The 22942-nt window shown below is 35.2% G+C and overlaps 3 protein-coding genes and 4 pseudogenes across 5 annotated transcripts; 3 read left to right on the top strand and 4 right to left on the bottom strand.

Annotated features, from left to right (window-relative positions):
* Positions 1-809: 809 nt before the first annotated feature.
* LOC147411005 (auxin-responsive protein SAUR21 pseudogene) lies at positions 810-1490 on the bottom strand (annotated as a pseudogene).
* Positions 1491-3431: 1941 nt separating this feature from the next.
* Positions 3432-3728, top strand: LOC147411004 (auxin-responsive protein SAUR21 pseudogene; annotated as a pseudogene).
* Positions 3729-5486: 1758 nt separating this feature from the next.
* On the bottom strand, positions 5487-6126 carry LOC147411003 (auxin-responsive protein SAUR24-like). Its single transcript, XM_086443292.1, has one exon. It carries the CDS (start codon positions 5967-5969, stop codon positions 5682-5684), a length of 288 nt encoding a protein of 95 aa, XP_086299418.1. The 5' UTR covers positions 5970-6126; the 3' UTR covers positions 5487-5681.
* A 1684-nt stretch (positions 6127-7810) lies between these two features.
* LOC147411002 (auxin-responsive protein SAUR21-like) lies at positions 7811-8506 on the top strand. The gene has a single exon (XM_086443277.1). The coding sequence runs from the start codon at positions 7954-7956 to the stop codon at positions 8248-8250; it is 297 nt and encodes a 98-aa protein (XP_086299403.1). The 5' UTR covers positions 7811-7953; the 3' UTR covers positions 8251-8506.
* Positions 8507-13296: 4790 nt separating this feature from the next.
* LOC147411001 (auxin-responsive protein SAUR24-like) lies at positions 13297-13951 on the bottom strand. Its single transcript, XM_086443242.1, has one exon. It carries the CDS (start codon positions 13854-13856, stop codon positions 13569-13571), a length of 288 nt encoding a protein of 95 aa, XP_086299368.1. The 5' UTR covers positions 13857-13951; the 3' UTR covers positions 13297-13568.
* A 5264-nt stretch (positions 13952-19215) lies between these two features.
* LOC147411000 (auxin-responsive protein SAUR24 pseudogene) lies at positions 19216-19503 on the bottom strand (annotated as a pseudogene).
* Positions 19504-20022: 519 nt separating this feature from the next.
* Positions 20023-22133, top strand: LOC147410999 (auxin-responsive protein SAUR21 pseudogene; annotated as a pseudogene). Of its 2 annotated transcripts, XR_015178698.1 has the most exons (3): positions 20023-20134; positions 20416-20515; positions 20620-22133. The product of XR_015178698.1 is annotated as an auxin-responsive protein SAUR21 pseudogene, transcript variant X2 (transcript). The 2 variants fall into 2 exon arrangements; XR_015178696.1 differs by having other exon boundaries at positions 20031-20515.
* The last annotated feature ends 809 nt before the right edge of the window (positions 22134-22942 follow it).

The following is a 22942-nucleotide window of genomic DNA, read 5'->3' as shown; positions in this document are numbered from 1 at the left end:
CCAACGTATTGAACACACAGACTACCCCAATGACTGAAGTGATGGGATTAGGAGAAGATGAGCATAAGCCCTCAAATAAAAAAAAAATTCTTGTCTTAGTGGTGAGTGACTAGAGAGAGAGAGAGAGAGAAAGAGAGAGAGAGAGATGTACATCATTTAATGGAAACTCTTTAGTTTGATTGTCAACAAGGTGATAAGCCAAATTCATTACAGAGGATGCTTTTATCTCACCTATAATGTTGACTGAGTTTGAATCATACATACATTCAACGCCATGTCTATAATCTAATCCGAAATTATAAGGCATTTAGTAATTTGTGTTTTTCTTTTCTTTTCTTTATCAAGATTTGGCTGCATTTGATAACTTGGAGATTGAGTATCATTACATCTATTCAAATGTATAAATCGAAATACTTGACCGAACTCTGAATTGGAACATTTGATGTTAGAAATACAAAAACAGATTTTACAGATTAGAATGAATTATAATATAGCCAATGCAAGCATTTATATTAAAAAATAAGTACTTTACGATAAGGATAATTATAATTAGAAGAGTTCAAACATGTGGATTATCTATGAACAAACATAATTGTTTTCTCAAGGAGGACATAGAAGGGTATGATGTATTTGAAATCAAGATCTAAAAGCAGATGGTAAGAGTAGTTTTTGGTTGATCAAACACTAGTTGCTCTGAACCAGAGCATGAGATTACAAATATCAAACAAGGGGATATGTGGATTCAAGTTCAATGTATAAAACTCTGATACATTTGCAGCATTTCACAAAAGTTTTCAAGTAGTGTTTGATTGATTGTGTATTGCTCAATATTCGAATTGGTATTTTAATCCCCCAATAACATCATGCCCACAAAAATTGAAAGAGCCATTGAATAATACAAGGAAATAAAAGAGAATCAGATTTGAATCGAAAGGAGGGGGAAATACATTAATGATATTCACTCAACTCCACTCCATTACAGGATAAATATTTACATCTCATTGGCCACTCCCCACTCTACAAAATTGGAGAGAGACTGACTTAATTTGGTTCCATTTGTCTTCAACTCTAGCATGGGTGGTCAGATTTTGTTAGGAAGCCATTTTGCAGCATTCTTTGCTCCTCTAAGAAGAACAACTCAAACGACAAGTGAGATCGATGAATGAGTCTTCTTTGCATGGGATTGTGAGACCACCCATTGGATGATCAAACCCAAACTCCTCTTCAGCCTGGCTTAGTAAATCTTGGAACGAAGGATGATTCAAGTATGATATTGGAACCACGTATCGTTTCTTCTGCGTCTCTCCAATATAAACTGTGAAGTGGCCTTTTGGGACTTCTACTTCTGTTAGAAGAGCCCGTCGTAGAATTCGCTTAGCATTTGCTATCATAGGCAAACGGATGATACCCATGACTTCTTTGAAATGTTATAACCTTGGCAGGAAACTAAGGCTACTCAAGAACTATTGTAAGTAAATGTGAGAGCACTAAAAGGTTGAACTGTGGTGGTAATCTCAGTATGTGTATGTATATATAGAAATGGAGAGAAGAAATATCTGGAAGGCTAATCCTCTCAATTGGAAATGAGTGGTGAAGAGGAATTGCAAATGGTTAAGAGACATATTCATTAAGGATCACATGGTCTTGTTTACTAACTCATTTCCAATGATTTGGACTGAAGTGATGACAGTGTTCTCATTTGTTGCAACATGCTATGCCCCACCACAATGAGAGTACTACCTATAAATTGCCTAGCTGGAATTTTAGATAATTATTGGCCTTGTTGTATTGATCACAACTAACTGGCCCTTCAAATTAAAAACATGTCAGATGGCACCAGAGGCTTATTCTTCTGGGTGAAAAAAAGATAGTAATATTCATGCCCTTTTTTGCTGTTTAACTACCTTCTTTGGAGACATGTGTGCCCCCTACGTAAGCCAATTGGTTTGCTGTCAGATGGATGTCTACGACAACGATAACCACCTTTGTTCCACCACACAATCCTGTCTCAGCAAATTCACAACCACCAAGATTTTTCTTAACATTTCTAGAAAACCCAATTTTCCAACTGACTTTCCATCCCTGAGATATGTGAATTTAATAAACTCAATGTAGTTCTATTTTTGTTCGTGTTGCCACAAACGAGGATGTCACATGTTGTGATAGATGTCTTAAACCTCAATGGTGATTGATAACCAGGAATGTCTTAAACACTAATAGTACCCAAATTTGGTGCATGTCGAATCTAGGGGAAATTTTGGCATTGTAACGCTTTGGATGTACATACAATTTTAACTCATTTCACCTAAAGGAGAGTGAAATCAAACATTGTGAAACTTGGGCTTCTGGGTTGGGGATTCTGAGAGAGGTATTGAGAGAGTTCAGGGGCTGTAGTTTCTTTCTCAAGCATGGTAAATTACTCACAATTTTTATTTTTTTTAATGGTAAATTACTCACATCTCATTCTATGGAGCTAGGCACTTCCGTAAATCTTGTTATGTTTTATGTATTTTTCCTTTTATTTATATTGCCTTCATCTTCCGAACTAGGGTTTGAAGCTACATTATACTACATCTTGCGAGTTCACATTTCAACAACAATGGTGATCTAAATGTTGGGTCCATATAAGCATCATGTTCTCGACGACCTACAATGTAGAAATGTATCTTTGTCTCTGAATTGAGAAATGGTTGAATGGAATTGTAAGACTATAGAGGGTTGGTCATTAAACACAAACAATGATTGAACCTGTACAACTGCTTTTCTTTGTAATAACAATTAGTGACAAAGTATCCCGACTCTTAAAATAAAATGAAGATGCAGAGATTAGAATTTCTGAGATGAGTGTGGGGCATTAATGTTTATACAGGCCCAATCCAACACAGCTCTTCAGTTTGAGCAAACTACACCTAACGAACTGAGTCTAATATTTCAAGCATTTATTATTCTGTCTCCAACTTTTTCCCACATTGTAGATGTAGACCCAAGCTCATATCATCTTCATGTTCATTTTATTTGTACACACAACACCATCACATGCATCTGTTTTTAGTTGTGTAAGGTTGCCATCTGTTTTGAAGCTCTAATGTTTATTTGAATAAGGAATTCAAATGCATAAGTGGTTATGCTGCAACATCAATTGATGGATGGATAAGGACACTAATTGAGCAATGCCATGTGATGCTTTATGAGTTGTAGGTCCCTAAGCTTAATTAGCCAATCGTGAATCCCTCCTCACTACCTACTACTACTTTTGAATGGATTGGCAACCTAACATTTCCTCCCTCTATATATCCATAAAGGCTAGACCTGCCTTCCAACTCCAAGTCTTCACTCGCATCGCCTAAAAGTTCTATAGCTTTCTTTTCTTCATCTATAAAGTCCATCTAAATCTCGTTCTAGTTTTCGCTCTCTTCACTCCAAGAATAGTCATGGGTATCCGTTTGCCTTCCATGTCCCTTCATGCCAAGCAGATTCTCAAACTTCGGTCTTTTCTTACCAGAACAACCACAGTAGATGTCCCAAAGGGACACCTAGCAGTTTACGTTGGAATAATAGAAAAGAAGCGATTTGTTGTTCCTTTATCTTACTTGAATGATCCTTCATTCCAAGACTTACTAAGTAGGGCTGAGGATGAGTTCGGGTTCAACCATCCAAAGGGTGGTCTTACAATTCCATGCAAAGAAACAGCCTTCATCGATCTCACTTCTCGTTTGAATGCCTTGTGAAAAGGGTGGAAGAACAAACAAGTCATCAAGCAAACATGAAGGCACCCAACTTTTTATCTCTTTTGTTCACCATTTTTGAGAGTTTAAGACGGGTGGCGGCTAACCATTAAATCTGATATCTGCAATCTCTAGAAGAGGATTGTTCTTAAAGTCTCATTATTTGTATAAAAAAAAAAAATTGTTGTATTTTGTGTATATGAGTGGGCAGAGTAAAACAAATGTCTCTCCCTTTAAACACATCTTTTAATAGAAACATTTTCCTTCCATTTGTGAATTATATTGGAAGACCAGATAAAATTCCATTGGTTACTTCTTTCTTTGATGTTAAGTTTTTATTCTTTTAGCTGCTCAATTTGGATGATATAATGTAGAGTTCATGATGTAAGATCTGTGTATGAATATTTTCACCCCCCTTGAGAGTAGGACACATTTTTTTCTCTGGATTATCAAAATATAATTTACCTTGTAACATTAATTAGAGTATAGTAAAGATGACAAACACATCGGTCAAAATCATGAACTGGGAACCATAAAAAAGTTCCCACATACCATGAGAACGAGTGATGTTTTGCTCACAGACTCTTCAGTGCATGCATGCCACATCAAGCATAGCAAGGGTAGTTTTGTAAATTAGGGATGTCATTCAATACACATTGGTTCTTGTGATTGGTGGATCCCGGATTTATGTGAGCAAAACAAATTTCCCAAGATAATGCCTGAGCTCTGTTTTGGAGTTTGGTAGCCATCCATTTTAAACACCTTTGATCAAGCTTGAAAAGGATTTTTTTTTTTTTTTTTTTTTTTAATTTGAATTTGAGTTCTTTTCATGAAATCTAGAGGGCTGAGGTCTCGGATTGCCAATTTGACATGTGGGTCTAGTGACCCTTAGTAAGATTTGATATCTTACTAAGTCAGTCATGCTAGCCTGATTCATAAAGTAAGGTTTTTCGAGTAACAAACTTGATAAAGTAAAGGTGTTTTTGTAATAATATTGCAACAGATAGGTCTGCCCGGTAAATCTCTCTTACAATTATCGTCACTTTGCAATCTGCTCAATAAAAAACTATCAACATTTTCTATTCGTATCATCAACTTGGTAAAATTAATTTTCCGAATAGATTTAGCTAACCTCAAGAAAATATACTATATACCAATTTGATCAATTTAAAATCAAGCATTCACCTCGGATTATTATGCAGTTATTGAATAAGACAGACCAGCTAACGATCTGACACCACCATGTGCAAATCCATGTTCCTCCAAACAAAGTCGCTCATTGTGTCAAAATCAAGCAATGTCTTTAATTTAGATTTCAAATTTAGTTTTCGTAAGGGCCCATGGTAGGGTTGCATATGTGCATAACCCAAAGATCAAATCAACATAGATGATCTTATACTTTGATCTAAAGTTAAAGTTGGAAAAATACTATATAGAGAAAATAACTAAATAGATTCTATGGGACGAACTTGCTTCTAAATGCACCTAGAGTTTTAGGGAAGTATCATCTTATAAACCGAGTTAGTAACATCTTTCATTCTTAATGCCCCCCCAGTTGATAAAACAGCAACTTAAATCTTCGAGATTGAGGTACAAAAATTGTCAAGATCAACAATAGATCACAATTTTTATCTCGATGATTCATGTTGAAACGTTGACATCAACGATTGTAACAAGGTCGATATTGAAATTTTGAATGATGATCTCAATTATTCATATTCAAACGTCAAGACCGAATACAGGAAATAAAAGAGAATTAGATTTGAATCTAGAGGATTAGAAATTCATTGATTACATTCACTCAACTCCATTACAGGATAAATATTTACATCTGATTGGCCACTCCCCACACTACAAAATTGGAGAGATTGTCTTAATTTGGTCCCCTTTGCCTTCAACTCTAGCATGGTTGGTCAGTATTTGTTAGCAAGCCATTTTGCAACACTCTTTGCTCCACTATGAAGAACTACTCAAACAAGAAGTGAGATTGATGAACGAGTCTTCATTGCATGGGATTGTGAGACCACCCATTGGATGATCAAACCCAAACTCCTCTTCAGCCTTGCTTAGTAAATCTTGGAAGGAAGGATGGTTCAAGTATGATATAGGAACCACAAATCGCTTCTTCTGCATCTCTCCAATATAAACTGTGAAGTGGCCTTTTGGGACTTCTATTCCTGTTAGAAGAGCCCATCGAAGAATTCGCTTAGCATTTACTATCGCAGGCAAACGGATGATACCCATGACTTCTTTGAAATGTTATATCCTTGGAAGGAAAATAAGGTTTATCAAGAACTCTTTCAGGGTCTTATAAATAAAGGTGAGAGCACTAACAAGTTGAACTGTGGTAGTAATCTCAGTATGTGTTTATATAGAAACAGAGAGAAAAAAAATTTGTAAGGCTAATCCTCTCAATTGGAAATGAGTAGTGAAGAGAAATTACAAATGGGTTTTACAAGAGACATATTTCATTAAGGATCACATGGTTTTGTTTCCCAACTGATTTCCAGTGGTTTGGACTGAAATGATGTCATGCCCCACCACACTGAGACCTATATACATTGCTACTTGAAATTTAAGATAGTTATTGTCCTTTTTGTTTTGATCACAACTAAAGATGTCAGGTGGCACCAGAGGCTTATTCTTCTGGATGAGAAAAACATGGTAATAAGCATTCCCTTTTTATTTCCTATTTAACTAATTTTCTTAGTCTCTCACACTTTAATGGTCAAGTAGACTTTCCATTGGACATTGGTGCCCTACGTAAGCCAATTGGTTTGCCGTCAAACTGATGCCTATGACAACAATAATCACCTTTGTTCATCCTTGTCCACCACACCATCCTTTCCTAGCAACATTATAACTACCAAGGTTTCGTCTTTGACATTGCCATAGCCCCTTATAACTTAAATGGCTGAGTTTCCTACCAACTTCGCATCCATGAGAATATGGGAATTTAGGACCATGTGATTCTTTTTTTTTGTTCGTGTTGCCACAAGCGAGGATGTCACATGTTGTGATAGATATCTTAAACATCACTGGTGATTGATAACCAGGAATGTCAAAAATACTAATAGTACCCAAATTAGTTTTTTGTCAAGTCCAGGGGGAAATTTGGCATCAGAACGTTTTGGGCATACATATAATGGTAAGTCGTTTCTGGGTAACATGATAATGAAATCAACCAAAGGGAAACTTGGGTTTGTAGGTTGTAGAGGTTTGACAGAAGTATTGAGAGAATTCACAGGCTGTAATTTCTTTCCTAAACATAGTAAATCACTCTCATCTCATCTAGGCTTCGAAGCTTCATTACACTAAATTTTGCGGGTTCACATTTTGACAACAATGGTGATCTAAATGTTCGGTGCATATAAGCATAGTGTTCTTGATGACCTGCAATGTAGAAATGTATCTTTGTCTCCAACTTGAGAAATGGTTGAACAGAATTGTAAGACTATAGATGGTTGGTCATAAAACACAAACAATGATTGAACCTGTATCAACTGCTTTTTTTTTTCTTTTTTTGTAATAACTATTAGTGACAAATTGTCCAGACTCACAGAATCAAATGAAGATGCAGAGATTAGAATTTATGATAACATTGAGAGCGTAAGGCATTAATGCTTTTACAGGCCCAATCCAACACAGCCCTTCGGTTTGAGCAAACTATACCTAACCAGCTGAGTTTAATATTTCCATGTTTTTTGCCGTAATAATTTGTACAAATAACCAATTTATAAATCATCATCCACATTCGACCGATTCAAGCATTTATTGTTCTGTCTCCAACTTTTTCCCAAATTTTAGATGTAGGCCCTAGCTCTTATCATGTTCATGTTCATTTTATTTGTACACCAAACACCATCACATGTATCTGTTTTGAAGATCTAATGTTGTTTAAATAATGAATTCAAATGCACAAGTGGTTCAGCTGCAACATCAATTGATAGCTGGATAAGAACACAAAATGAGCAAAGCCATGTGATGGTTTATGAGGTGTAGGTCCCTAAGCTTAGCCAATTGTGAATGCCTCAACACCACTTATTTCTCCTTCTGAATGGATTGGCAACATAACATTTCCTCACTCTATATATACATACACTAGATCTGCCTTCCAACTCCAAGTCTTCACTTGCATCCTCCAAAGTGCTAAAGCTTTCTTTTCTTCCTCTATAACACCCATTTAAATCTCTTTCTGGTTTTCATTCTCTTAACTGAAAGAATAGTCATGGGTATCCGTTTTCCTTCCATATCCCTACATGCCAAGCATATTCTCAGACTACAGTCTCTTCTTACCAGAACAAACACATCAGATGTCCCCAAAGGACATTTAGCAGTTTATGTCGGAGTAACCGAAAAGAAGCGATTCGTTGTTCCAGTATCTTACTTGAACCATCCTTCATTCCAAGACTTATTAAGTGGGGCTGAGGAAGAGTTTGGGTTCAATAATCCAACGGGTGGTCTTACAATTCCATGCAAAGAAACAGCCTTCATCGATCTTACTTCTCGTTTGAATGCCTTGTGAAAAGGGTGGAAGATCAAACAAGTTACCAAGCAAACATGAAGGCACCCGACTTTTTATCTCTTTTGATCACCATTTTTTGAGAGTTTAAGACTGGGGTGGCTAACCACTAAATCTAACATTTCCAATCTCTACAAGAGGACTGTTCTCAAGTCTCATTATTTGTATATTTTTATTTTGTGTAAATGAGTGGGCAGAGTAAAACAAATGTCTCTCCCTTTAAACACCTCCTTTAATAGAAACATTTTCCTTCCATTAATCTAACGTTTTATATGATGAGCACTAGCCTCTGGCTTTGTTGTTGATGGGCATGAGTCTTTCTAACCAAATGTTGCTTCCGAAGACCAAATAAATTTTCATTGGTTACTTAGTGTTTTGATGTTAAGTTTTTATTCTTTTAGCTGCTCAATTTGGATAATAGGATGTAAAGTTCATGATGTAAGATCTGTGTATGAATATTTTCACCCCCCTTGAGAGTAGGACATGTTTTTCCTCTGGATTATCAAAATATAATTTACCTCATAATATCAATTTTAGTATAATAAAGTTCACGAACACATCGGTCAAAATCATGAACTAGGAATCATAAAATAAATTCACACATACCCAGATAACGCCTGAGCTCCATTTTCCATTATCAACTATAAGATAACTTCTGTTAATAATTATCGTCACTGTGCAATCTGCTCAGTAAATAACTGTCAACATTTCTATTTATATAATCAACTCGGTAAAATTAATTTTCCAAACAGATTTAGTTAACGTCAAGAAAATATACTATATACCAATTTGATCAAGAATAATGCTGAAGTGACCTCAAGATTGTACCTCATATCGCACTTTCCTGACGTGGAAGTGTGTAGGAACCATAGACGCTTTTCATCGAGACACGAGCGTAAAAGCATTTATGGTGCCTACACACTTCCACATCAGGAAAGTGCAATGTGAGGTACAATCTTGAGGTTACTCCAGCACAACTCTTTGATCAATTTAAAATCAAGCCTCAGATTATTATGCAGTTACTGAATAAAACAGACCAGCTAGAGATTTGACAGCACCATGTGCAAACCCATATTCCTCCAAACAAAGTGGGTCATTGTTGTCAAAATTAAGCAATGTTTTTAATTTAGATTTTTCCCTAAAGGCCCATGGTAGGGTTGCTTATGTGCGTAACCCAAAGATCAAATGGACACAGATTATCTTAAACTTTGATCTAAAGTTAAAGTGGGAAAATTGCTTAATAGATCCCATCAAGGGAACATGTTTCTAAATGCACCCAGAGATTTGGGGCAGTATCATCTTAACAACCGAGTTAGTAACATATATCTTTCTTAATGCCCCCTTGTGTTGATAAAATAGCAAACTTAAATCTTCAAGATTGAGATACAAAAATTATCAAGATCGTATTGTTGATCTCCATGATTCATGTTGAAATGTCGAGATAAACAATTGTGACAAGATCGATCGTAACAGTTTAAATGTTGATCTCAATGATTCGTATTCAAACGTCGAGATTGACGATTTACAATCTTTTGAGCTTGACAATTGTAAAAGGTGATCTCGATGATTGAAGCAGAAGTTGATCTCAATGATTTGAATTGTCGATCTCAACAATATGAATCATTAATCTGACCAATTGAAAGGGGGTTCAGGTGCCATAAGAAAGAAAAAGTTTACTGAATGAACCATAAAGCTATCACGGAAAAATTAAGGGGATATAGATAGAAATCCTTCCTGCAAGGTGAATTAAGTAATTTTCCCTAAAATTATAATTGACATACTTGTGTTTGTAATGTTGGATGTGTCAAAATAAAATTTTTCAATTAGCTTCTCAATCTCACATGTCTTAGATGATCTTCACAATTAGCAACTAAACAATGATTTTTTTTTTCTTTTTTTTTTTTTTTCCTTGTAAAAACTCGGGTTAGGCAGAGTCCAACCAAAACGATATTAAAACATATATGTACCATTTATAATATATGTCTATTAGCATCTTAGAATGTGTATACCTATTTTGTCTATAATATATTTACTACATGGTATCAGAGCAAGCCTTTCTCTCCTCCATGTCACTCAATTCATATCTCCACCTTTTTGACAATGAGTGGAGAGGCCCAGGAACTTATCAAGAGAGAGACAAGACAATGAGTGTCTAATGTGGGACTAAACTCAACAAGCCCCGCATGTGTGGGCCAGACTAGACCAAAGCACGTGGAGATATGAACTGGGTGACGTGGAGGAGAGAAAGGCCCACTCTGATACCATATGGAAATTGATCTAGGATTTAGAGAAGATAGAGAGAAAGAAGAGAAGAAATTCCAAAAAAAATATATTTATTCTTTCTTCATTCCTATTTATTTATTACATGATAAATAGGAAAAGATAAAAAAGGACGTGACATAAAAAACATAAATAAAAAAGAACTTTCACTGATAACACTTAGGATATGTATTTACCTATCATGTCTATAATATATTTACTAAAATAATGTTCTAATTAAATTTGGAATTGGTTCAGAACATAACTTTTGATAGAGAAACCATTTTCGTTATTATTATATACAAGGGCGGATTTACAGTGGGGGCAGTGGGGGCAATTGCCCCCACAAGAATTTCTAAAATCAATAGGGAGGTACTAATAATTTTTTAAAAAAATTTAACATTCTATTGCTTTGCCCCCACAGAAGTTTTGAAAATTTTTCTATTTGTAATTTGCCCCCACAAAATTTTTTAACATTCTACTGCTTTGCCCCCATAGAAAATCAGAAAATTTTTCTATTTTTAATTTGCCCCCACGACAACAAAAACCTGGCTCCACCCCTGATTATATATGCATTTTAGGTAATTGCTGAATATTTAGGCAATAGCCAGCTTGGCACTTCAAAAATCAGCAAGCATTGAGCTGTGTTGCCAATGGATAGATCTCCTGAAATACCCAAAATGAATATATAGCTATAGAAAAATGGGTCCCGTTCAGCACCCTAAGCTTTACCACACACTTTAACAAACGTGTTTTGTCTTACATGGGTTAGAAGTTTTAGAATGGGCTGATTTTTGGTAAGGATGATCTCCTCACAATAGAGATCATCCTCACCAAAAATCAGCTCATTCCAAAACTTCTAACCCCATCAAAAATGGTTTACAAAAAATGGACGGTCCACGATTTTTTAACGTGTAAACATGGGGCTAAACATTTCAGAATGGGCTGATTTTTGGGGACGATGATCTTCTAATCATAGAGATAATCCTCACCAAAAATCAGCCCATTCCAAAACTTCTAACCCATGTAGGACAAAAAACATTTGTTAAAGTGTGTGGTAAAACTTAGGGTGCTGAACATTTCCCTAGAAAAATTGATACACAAATAAAAATTATGCTCTGTTTAAGATTGGTGTTGGTGAGAGCATAACTTTTGATCTTAGTGTCCATTTCACTATTATTGTATATACATTTCAAGTATTCATGAAGAACTAATGGTGATGAGCTCAACACTTTAAAATCAGCAAACAAAGCGTTGTGCTGCTTTGCCAATGAATAGATCTTCACTAAATACCCCAAATATATATATATAATAATCACGACATGGACACTCAGATACAAAAAGTACACCTAAATCTTAAAAAATTTGAATATATAATAATAACACCCATGACTCTCATTTTGATCACCATTAATTTTTTTATTTTATTATTTTTTTTTTTTTGAGAAAGAGAGAGAGAGTTTAAGATGAGTGTCTAACCATTAAATCGAAAAGTTCAATTTTAAAAAGAGGATTGTTCTCATCCCTTGTATTTTTTATTTTTATTTTTATTTACTGTAAATGAGTGGCAGAGTAAAAGAAATTTCTCTCCTGTTGAATAAATCATTTCGTAGAAATCTTTCATGCCATCTTTCGAATTGTATAATCTTGGCTGGCTACAGTGTAATAGGATATCTCCGGATTATTCTTGATTATTCTTGACTTACTAGATTAATCATGTAATCTTCTAGATTAGGATAGTTGAGACTTTCTAGATTATTCTTATAATATTCTAGATTAGGATAGTTGTGACTTTCTAGAATATTCTTACAAACTTCTAGAATAGGATAATTGAGACTTTCTAGATTATTCTTGTAATACCTATAAATACCCTATTAGGGCATTTGTAATAACCATCTAAGAATTCTCAATCAAATAAAATCGTTACATTTTCTTCTTTTCTTAATGGTGGGTGACTATAAAGATATATATACATCATTTAATGGAAACTCTTTGTTTTTTTACACAGTTTTTAGTTTTTCTATTTCAGCTTCTTACCAATTTGATTGTCAACAAGGTGATAAGCTAAGTTCATGAGATAAGGAGGCATTTAGTCAAGTATAATGTGGACTGAGTTTGACACCATGTCTGCAATCTAACCCATCATTGTAAGGCATTCGTAATTTGTGTTTTTTTTTTCGTTTATCAAGAGTTGGCCACATTTGACAACTTGGAGATTGAGTATCGCTACATATATTTGAATGTATAAATCGAAATACTTGATCAAACTTTGGTTTGGAACATTTGATGTTACAATTTAGTTAGAAATACAAAATAATGGTAAACTTATCAAAATAGGTTGTACAAGTTTGAGTGAATTATAATATAGTTGATGCATGCATTTATATTAAGAAAAAAATGTACTTGACAAGAACAATAATAATAATGTGTTTAAACATATGGATAATCTATTAATAAACGCCAATGTTTTCTCAAGGTCTTAGTAGGGTATGATGTGTTGGAGATTTATATCTATAACCAGATGGTAAGAGAAACTATTTAAGACTTCACTATCTACTCTCATCCACAAAACTAGAGCAAGAGATTTCAAATATCGAATAGGGATCGTGGATTCCAGTTCAATATATAATTCAAATATATTTGCAGCATTTCGTCTGGGCAGAAGAATAGTTTTCAAATAGTGTTTGTATGTTTGATTGATTATGTATTAATCAATTTAGACCAGTTATTTTGCCTTTATCTCGATGATTCATGTTGAAGTTGAGATCAACGATTGTAACAAGGTCGATATTGAAATTTTGAATGATGATCTCAATTCTTCATATTCAAACGTCGAGACCAAATACAGGAAATAAAAGAGAATTAGATTTGAATCTAAAGGAATAGAAATTCATTGATTACATTCACTCAATTCCATTACAGGATAAATATTTACATCTGATTGGCCACTCCCCACTCTATAAAATTGGAGAGATTGACTTAATTTGGTCCCCTTTGCCTTCAACTCTAGCATGGTTGATCAGATTTTGTTAGCAAGCCATTTCGCAACATTCTTTGCTCCACTATGAAGAACAACTCAAACAAGAAGTGAGAATGATGAATGAGTCTTCATTGCATGGGATTGTGAGACCACCCATTGGATGATCAAACCCAAACTCCTCTTCAGCCTTGCTAAGTAAATCTTGGAAGGAAGGATGGTTCAAGTATGATATAGGAACCACAAATCGCTTCTTCTGCATCTCTCCAATGTAAACTGTGAAGTGGCCTTTTGGGACTTCTATTCCTGTTAGAAGAGCCCGTCGAAGAATTCGCTTAGCATTTACTATTGCAGGCAAACGGATGATACCCATGACTTCTTTGGAATGTTGTTCTTGGAAGGAAAATAAGGTATACCAAGAACTCTTTCAGGGTCTTATAAATAAAGGTGAGAGCACTAACAAGTTGAACTGTGGTAGTAATCTCAGTATGTGTTTATATAGAAACAGAGAGAAAAAATATCTGTAAGGCTAACCCTCTCAGTTGGAAATGAGTAACGAAGAGAAATTACAAATGGGTTTCATAAGAGACATATTTCATTAAGGATCACATGGTTTTGTTTCCCAACTGATTTGTAATGGTTTGGACTGAATTGATGTCATGCCCCACCACCCTGAGACCTATACATTGCCTACTTGAAATTTAAGATAGTTCTTGGCCTTTTTGTTTTGAGCACAACTGAAGATGTCAGGTGGCACCAGTGGGCTATTCTTCTGGATTAGAAAAACATGGTAATAATCATTCCCTTGCTATTTCCTGTTTGACTAATTTCTTAGTCTCTCACATTTTAATGGTCAAGTAGACTTTCCATTGGACATTGGTGCCCTACGTAAGCCAATTGGTTTGCAGTCAGACCGATGTCTATGACAAGAATAACCACCTTTGTTCATCCTTGTCCACCACACCATCCTTTCCTAGCAATATTATAACCACCAAGGTTTTGTTTTTCACATTACTATAGCCCCTTATAACTGAAATGGCTGAGTTTCCTACCGACTTCACATCCATGAGAATATGGGAATTTAGGACACTCAAAGTGGTTCATTTTTTTTGTTTCTGTTGCCACAAGCAAGGATGTCACATGTTGTGATAGATATCTTAAACATCAATGGTGATTGATAACCAGGAATGTCTTAAACACTAATTGTACCCAAATTAGTTTTTTGTCAAGTCCAGGGGGAAATTTGGCATTAGAATGTTTTGGGTATACATATAATTGTAAGTCATTTCCGGGTAACATGAGAGTGAAGTCGACCAAAGGGAAACTTGGGTTTGTAGGTTGTGGAAGTTTGACAGAAGTATTGAGAGAATTCACAGGCTGTAATTTCTTTCCCAAACATAGTAAAACACTCTCATCTCATTTATGGACTTAGCACTGCCGAACACCATAAATCTTGTTATGTTTTGTGTATTTATCCTTTTATTAATATTTCCTTCATGTTCTGAACTAGGGTTTGAAGCTACATTACACTAAATTTTGTGGGTTCACATTTTGACGACAATGGTGATCTAAATGTTCGGTGCATATAAGCATAGTGTTCTTGATGACCTGCAATGTAGAAATGTATCTTTGTCTCCAACTTGAGAAATGGTTGAATGGAATTGTAAGACTATAGACGGTTGGTCATAAAACACAAACAATGATTGAATCTGTATCAACTGCTTTTTTTTTTAATAACTATTAGTGACATAGTGTCCAGACTCACAGAATCAAATGAAGATGCAGAAATTAGAATTTTTTATAACATTGAGAGCGTAAGGCATTAATGCTTTTACAGGCCCAACCCAACACAACCCTTCGGTTTGAGCAAACTATACCTAACCAGCTGAGTTTAATTTCCATGTTTTTGCCCTAATAATTTGTACAAATAACCAATTGATAAATCGTCATCCACATTCGACCAATTCAAGCATTTATTGTTCTGTCTCCAACTTTTTCCCAAATTTTAGATGTAGGCCCTAGCTCATATCATGTTCATTTTATTTGTACACCAAACACCATCACATGTATCTGTTTTGAAGATCTAATGTTTGTTTAAATATTGAATTCAAATGCACAAGTGGTTCAGCTGCAACATCAATTGATAGCTGGATAATAACACAAAATGAGCAAAGCCATGTGATGGTTTATGAGGTGTAGGTCCCTAAGCTTAGCCAATTGTGAATGCCTCTTCACCACTTATTTCTCCTTCTGAATGGATTGGCAACAAAACATTTCCTCACTCTATATATACATACACTAGATCTGCCTTCCAACTCCAAGTCTTCACTTGCATCCTCCAAAGTGCTAAAGCTTTCTTTTCTTCCTCTATAACACCCATTTAAATCTCTTTCTGGTTTTCATTCTATTAACTGCAAGAATAGTCATGGGTATCCGTTTTCCTTCCATATCCCTACATGCCAAGCAGATTCTCAGACTACAGTCTCTTCTTACCAGAACAACCACATCAGATGTCCCCAAAGGACATTTAGCAGTTTACGTCGGAGTAACCGAAAAGAAGCGATTCGTTGTTCCAGTATCTTACTTGAACCATCCTTCATTCCAAGACTTATTAAGTGGGGCTGAAGAAGAGTTTGGGTTCAATCATCCAATGGGTGGTCTTACAATTCCATGCAAAGAAACGCCTTCATCGATCTTACTTCTCGTTTGAATGCCTTGTGAAAATGGTGGAAGAACAAACAAGTTACCAAGCAAATGTGAAGGCACCCGACTTTTTATCTCTTTTGACCACCATTTTTGAGAGTTTAAGACTGGGGTGGCTAACCACTAAACCTAACATTTCCAATCTCTACAAGAGGATTGTTCTCAAGTCTCATTATTTGTATTTTTTTATTTTTTTTTTGTGTATATGAGTGGGCAGAGTAAAACAAATGTCTCTCCCTTTAAACACATCCTTTAATAGAAACATTTTCCTTCCATTAATCTAACGTTTTATATGATGAGCACTAGCCTCTGGCTTTGTCGTTGATGGGCATGAGTCTTTCTAACCAAATGTTGCTTCCAAAGACCAAATAAATGTTCATTGGTTACTTATTGTTTTGGTGTTAAGTTTTTGTTCTTTTAGCTGCTCAATTTGGATAATAGAATGTAAAGTTCATGATGTAAGATCTGTGTATGAATATTTTCACCCCCCTTGAGTGTAGGATATGTTTTTCCTCCGGATTATCAAAATATAATTTACCTCGTAATATCAATTTGAGTATAATAAAGTTCACAAACACATCGGTCAAAATCATGAACTAGGAACCATAAAATAAATTCACATATACCCAGATAACGCCTGAGCTCCATTTTCCATTATCAACTATAAGATAGCTTCTGTTAATAATTATCGTCACTGTGCAATCTGCTCAGTAAATAACTGTCGACAATTCTATTCATATCATCAACTCAGTAAAATCAATTTTCCAAACAGATTTAGTTAACCTCAAGAAAATATACTATATAGCAATTTGATCAAAAAGAATGCTGAAGTGACCTCAAGATTGTACCTCATATCGCACTTTCCTAACGTGGAAGTGTGTAGGAACCACAGACGCTTTTCATTGAGACACGAGCGTAAAAGCATTTATGGTGCCTACACACTTCCACATCAGGAAAGTGCAATGTGAGGTACAATCTTGAGGTTAGTCCAGCACGACTCTTTGATCAATTTAAAATCAAGCATTCAGCTCGGATTATTATGCAGTTATTGAATAAGACAGACCAACTAGAGATCTGACACCACCATGTGCAAACCCTTTTTCCTCCAAACAAAGTGGGTCATTGTTGTCAAAATCAAGCAATGTTTTTAATTTATATTTTTCCATAAAGGCCCATGGTAGGGTTGCTTATGCGCATAACCCAAAGATCAAATGGACAAAGATTATCTTAAACTTTGATCTAATTAAAGTGGGAATAGGGAAAATAGCTTAATATATCCTATCGAGGGAATGTGTTTCTAAATGCCCCCTTGCATTGATAAAACAGCAAACTTAAATCTTCAAGATCAAGATACAAAAATTGTCGAGATCATATTGTTGATCCCCATGATTCATGTTGAAATGTCGAGATCAACAAATGTGACAAGAATGATCGTAATAGTTTAAATGTTGATCTCAATGATTCATATTCAAATGTCGAGATTGACGATTTACAATCTTTTGAGCTTGACAATTGTAAAAGGTGATCTCGATGATTGAAATAGAAGTTGATCTCAATGATTTGAATTGTCGATCTCAACAATATGAATCATTGATCTGACCAATTGAAAGGGGGTTCTGGGGCCATAAGAAAGAAAAAGTTTACTAAATGAACCATAAAGCTATCGTGGAAAAATTAAGGGGATATAGAAAGAAATCCTTCCTGTAAGGTGAATTAAGTAATTTTCCCTAAAATTATAATTGAAGCACTTGTGTTTGTAATGTTGATGTTTCAAAATAAAATGTTTCATTTAGCTTCTCGACCTCACATGTCTTAGATGATCTTCACAACTAGCAACTAAACAATGAATTTTTTTTATTCTTTTTTTCCCTTATAAAAACTCGGGTTAGGCAGACTCCAACCAAGATGATATTAAAAGATATATGTACCATCTATAATATAGAAATCTTTCATTCCATCTTTCGAATTGTATAATCTTGACTGGCTATAGTGTTTCTTCTTTTCTTAATGGTGGGTGACTATGAAGATAGATATACATCATTAATGGAAACTCTTTGTTTTTTTTTCACAGATTTTAGTTTTTCTATTACAGCTTCTTACCAATTTGATTGTCAACAAGGTGATAAGCCAAGTTCATGAGATAAGGAGGCATTTAGTCAAGTATAATGTGGACTGAATTTGACACCATGTCTGCAATCTAACCCATCATTATAAGGCATTCGTAATTTGTGGGTTTTTTTTTTTTTATCATTTGGCCGCATTTGACAACTTGGAGATTGAGTATCGCAACATATATTCAAATGTATAAATCGAAATACTTGACCAAACTTTGGTTTGGAACATTTGATGTTACAATTTAGTTAGAAATACAAAATAATGGTAAATTTACCAAAATAGGTTGTACAAGTTTGAGTGCATTATAATATAGTCGATGCATGTTTTTATATTAAGAAAACAAGTACTTGACAAGAATGATAATAATGATGTGTTTAAACATGTGGATTATCCACAACCAGATGGTAAGAGTAACTATTTAAGACTTCACTATCTACTCTCATCCACAAAACTAGAGCAAGAGATTTCAAATATCAAATAGGGTCGTGGATTCAAGTTCAATACATAATTCAAATATATTTGCAACATTTCGGCTGAGCAGAAGAATAGTTTTCAAGTAGTGTTTGTATGTTTGATTGATTATGTATTAATCAATTTAGATCAGTTATTTGACCTTTATCCCCTAAATCTAGTAAATAGTTAATTTAATCCCCCAATCACACCACACCTAAACAAATAAATAAACAAATAATCCATTGAATAATATAAGGAAATGAAAGAGAATTGGATTTGAATTTAAAGGAGGGGAAATACATTCACTCAATTCCATGACAGGATAAATATTTACATATGATTGGTTACTCCCCACTCTATAAAATTGGAGAGATTAACCTAATTTTCTCCCCTTTGCCTCCTACTCTAGCTTGAATGGTTAAATTTTGTTAGCAAAACATTTTTCAAAATTCTTTGCTCCTCTATGAAGAGCAACTCAACTGGGAAGTAAGATGGATGAATGAGTCTTCATTGCATGGGATTGTGAGACCACCCATTGGATGATCAAACCCAAACTCCTCTTCAGCCTGGCTCAGTAAATCTTGGAAGGAAGAATGGTTCAAGTAAGATATAGGAACCACGTATCGTTTCTTCTGCGTCCCTCCAATATATACTGTGAAGTGACCTTTTGGGACTTCTGTTCCTATTAGAAGAGCTCGTCGCAGAACTCGCTTAGCATTTGCTATCGCAGGCAAACGAGTGATACCCATGACTTGTTTGAAATTTATATTCTTAGAAGGAAAATGAAGTTACTCAAGAACTCTTTCTGGGTCTTGTAAATAAAGGTGAGAGCACTGACAAGTTGAACTGTGGTAGTAATCGAATTATGTGTATATATAGAAATGGAGATAAGAAATATCTGTTAAGGCTAATCCTCTCAATTGGAAATGAGTGGTGAAGAGGAATTGCAAATGGGTTTCTTAAGAGACATATTTCATTAAGGATCACATGGTTTTGTTTCCCAACTCTTTTTCTATGATTTGGACTGAAATGATGACAGTGTTCTCATTTGTTGCAACATGTGATGCCCCACCAAAATGAGTGTACTACCGATACATTGCCAAATTGGAATTTTAGATAGTTACTGGCCTTGTTCTATTGATCACAGAGGCTTATTTTTCTGGGTGAAAAAACATGGTAATATTCATGCCCTTTTTTTCCTGTTTAACTAATTTCTTATTCTCTCACACTTAAATGGTCAAGTAGACTTTTGGAGACATTGGTGCTCCCTACATAAGCCAATTGGTTTGCAGTCAGACAGATGTCTACGACAACAATAACCACCTTTGTTCATCCTTGTCCACCACACAATCCTTTCCTAGCAACATCAGAACCACCAAGGTTTTTCTTCACATTTCTGTAACACCCAATTTTCCAACCAACTTTGCTTCCATGAGAGTCTGTGAATTTAATAAACTCAATGTTGTTCTATTTTTGTTCGTGTTGCCACAAGTGAGGATGTCACATGTTGTGATAGATGTCTTAAACCTCAATGGTGATTGATAACCAGGAATGTTTTAAACAGTAATAGTACCCAAATTTGTTTCATGTCGAATCTAGGGGAAATTTTGGCCTTGCAACGTTTTGGGTATACATATAATTTTAACTCATTTCACTTACAGGAGAGTGAAATTGAACGAGGGGAAACTTGGGTTTCTGAGTTGGGGAGGTCTGAGAAAGGAATTGAGAGAGTTCGCAGCTGTAGTTTCTTTCTCAAGCATGGTAAAGTACTCACATCTCATTCTATGGACTAAGACGCTTCCGTAAATCTTGTTATGTTTTGTGTATTTTTCTTTTATTTATATTGCCTTCGTGTTCTGAACTAGGGTTCGAAGCTACATTACACTAAATTTTGCTGGTTCACATTTTGGCAACAATATATGGTGATCTAGATGTTGGGTCCATATAAGCATCGTTTTCTCGACGATATTCATGTAGAAATGTATCTTTGTCTCTGACTTGAGAAATTGTTGAATGGAATTGTAAGACTATAGATGGTTGGTCATTGAACACAAACAATGATTGAACCTGTATCAACTGCTTTTCTTTGTAATAACTATTAGTGACAAAGTATCCAGACTCATAAAATTAAATGAAGAGGAAGAGCTTAGAATTTCTGAGAATGTTGAAGAGTGTGGGGCATTAGTGTTTTTACAGGCCGAACCCAACACAGCCCTTCGGTTTGAGCAAACTAAATCTAACCAGCTGAGTTTAATATTACCTTGTACCCTGATAATTTGTACAAATAGCCAAATTATAAATCATCATCCACCTTCGACCGATTCAAGCATTTATTGTTCTGTCTCCAACTTTTCCCCTAGTTTTAGATGTAGGCCCTAGCTCATATCATGCTCATGTTCATTTTATTTGTACACCCAACACTATCACATGTATCTGTTTTTTTTTTATGTAAGGTTGCCATCTGTTTTGAAGATCTAATGTTTATTTGAATAATGAATTCAAATGCACAAGTGGTTCAGCTGCAACATCAATTGATAGATGGATAAGAACACTAACTGAGCAATGCCATGTGATGCTTTATGAGGTAGGTCCCTAAGCTTAGCCAATTGTAAATACCTCCTCACCACTTATTACTTCTTCTGAATGGATTAGCAACAAAACATTTCCTCACTCTATATATACATACACTAGATCTGCCTTCCAACTCCATGTCTTCACTCGCATCCTCCAAAGTGCTAAAGCTTTCTTTTCTACCTCTATAAAGCCCATTTCAATCTGTTTCTAGTTTTCATTCTCTTCACTACAAGCATAGTCATGGGTATTCGTTTGCCTTCCATGTCACTACATGCCAAGCAAATTCTCAAACTAAAGTCTCTTCTTACCAGAACAACCACATCAGATGTCCCAAAAGGACATTTAGCAGTTTACGTCGGAGTAACAGAAAAGAAGCGATTCGTTGTTCCAGTATCTTACTTGAACCATCCTTCATTCCAAGACTTGTTAAGTGGGGCTGAGGAAGAGTTCGGATTCAATCATCCAATGGGTGGTCTTACAATTCCATGCAAAGAAACAGCCTTCATCGATCTTGCTTCTCGTTTGAATTCCGTATGAAAGGCATGGTGGAAGAACAAAGAAGTTACCAAGCAAACATGAAGGCACCCCTGACTTTTGATCTCTTTTGATTACCATTTTTTGAGAGTTTAAGATGGCTAGCTAACCATTAATTCTGATATCTCCAATTTTGAGAAAAGGATTGTTCTCATCCTTTTGTAGAAAAAGATTTATTTTATTTTCTGTAAATGTGTGGGCAGAGCTTAAGAATTATCTCTCCCATTGAATACATCATTTAATAGAAACTCTTTCCTTCCAATCTTTTAAATTGTATAACTTTGGCCAACTCTAGTGTTATACATGATAGGCATGAAATGTTGCTTCTTATCTTAATGGTAGGGGACTATAAAGAGAGGCAAACATTGGGTAACTTTTAAAGGTATACTTGAAACATTTACCTATCAACATCCATCATTCAATAAATCCAATCAATCCTAATCAATTATTTCTTTGGTGAAAATACAGAAGCAGTTAAAACTTTTGGTCTAGTTACTTAATCAGACATGATTTTGAAATAGGAAAATGCTGAACTAACTTCATTGGACACTATTCAACACAGCACAGATGTGGCAGTGTGTAGAGAACCGTAGATTTTCTTAGTTGTATCTCGATAACATAAAGCTATGGTTTTGATGCCACAAGGTGATGCGGTCAGGAAACTTTCCTTAGTAAGGAAAGTTTTTTATGGGGGGAATTATTGTTTCTTGTAGTAGGGGTGCGAGACTAAATAGATCGACTCTTGAGGATATCTTTGTAGGTAGTGGATCCTCTGTAGTTGTTTGTCCCTGCAGTTCTCTGCGGTGGATTTCAACGGTTTAGGGATTGCCACGTCACTAAGTCACAAAAACCCATCCATTAAAAAGTTATAATTCATGGACCGTCCATTAATGACTCGGCTTAGATTTTCAAAATATCCATCCATTAAAAAGTTAAAGTTCAAGGAACGTCCTTGAACTATATCGTCTGAATTACGGCATCTCACATGTGCAGAATCTTGCGAGACAAATGAGATAATTCAGACAATATTTTGAAAATCTCAGCTGAGCCAGTGAAATTTGTTTGAGTCAATCGGATTTT

This window comes from Akebia trifoliata, chromosome 1, assembly GCF_017979445.1.
Source record: "Akebia trifoliata isolate Shusen 1 chromosome 1, ASM1797944v1, whole genome shotgun sequence".
Lineage (NCBI taxonomy): Eukaryota > Viridiplantae > Streptophyta > Magnoliopsida > Ranunculales > Lardizabalaceae > Akebia > Akebia trifoliata.
This window is presented reverse-complemented; position numbering and strand designations above follow the sequence as displayed.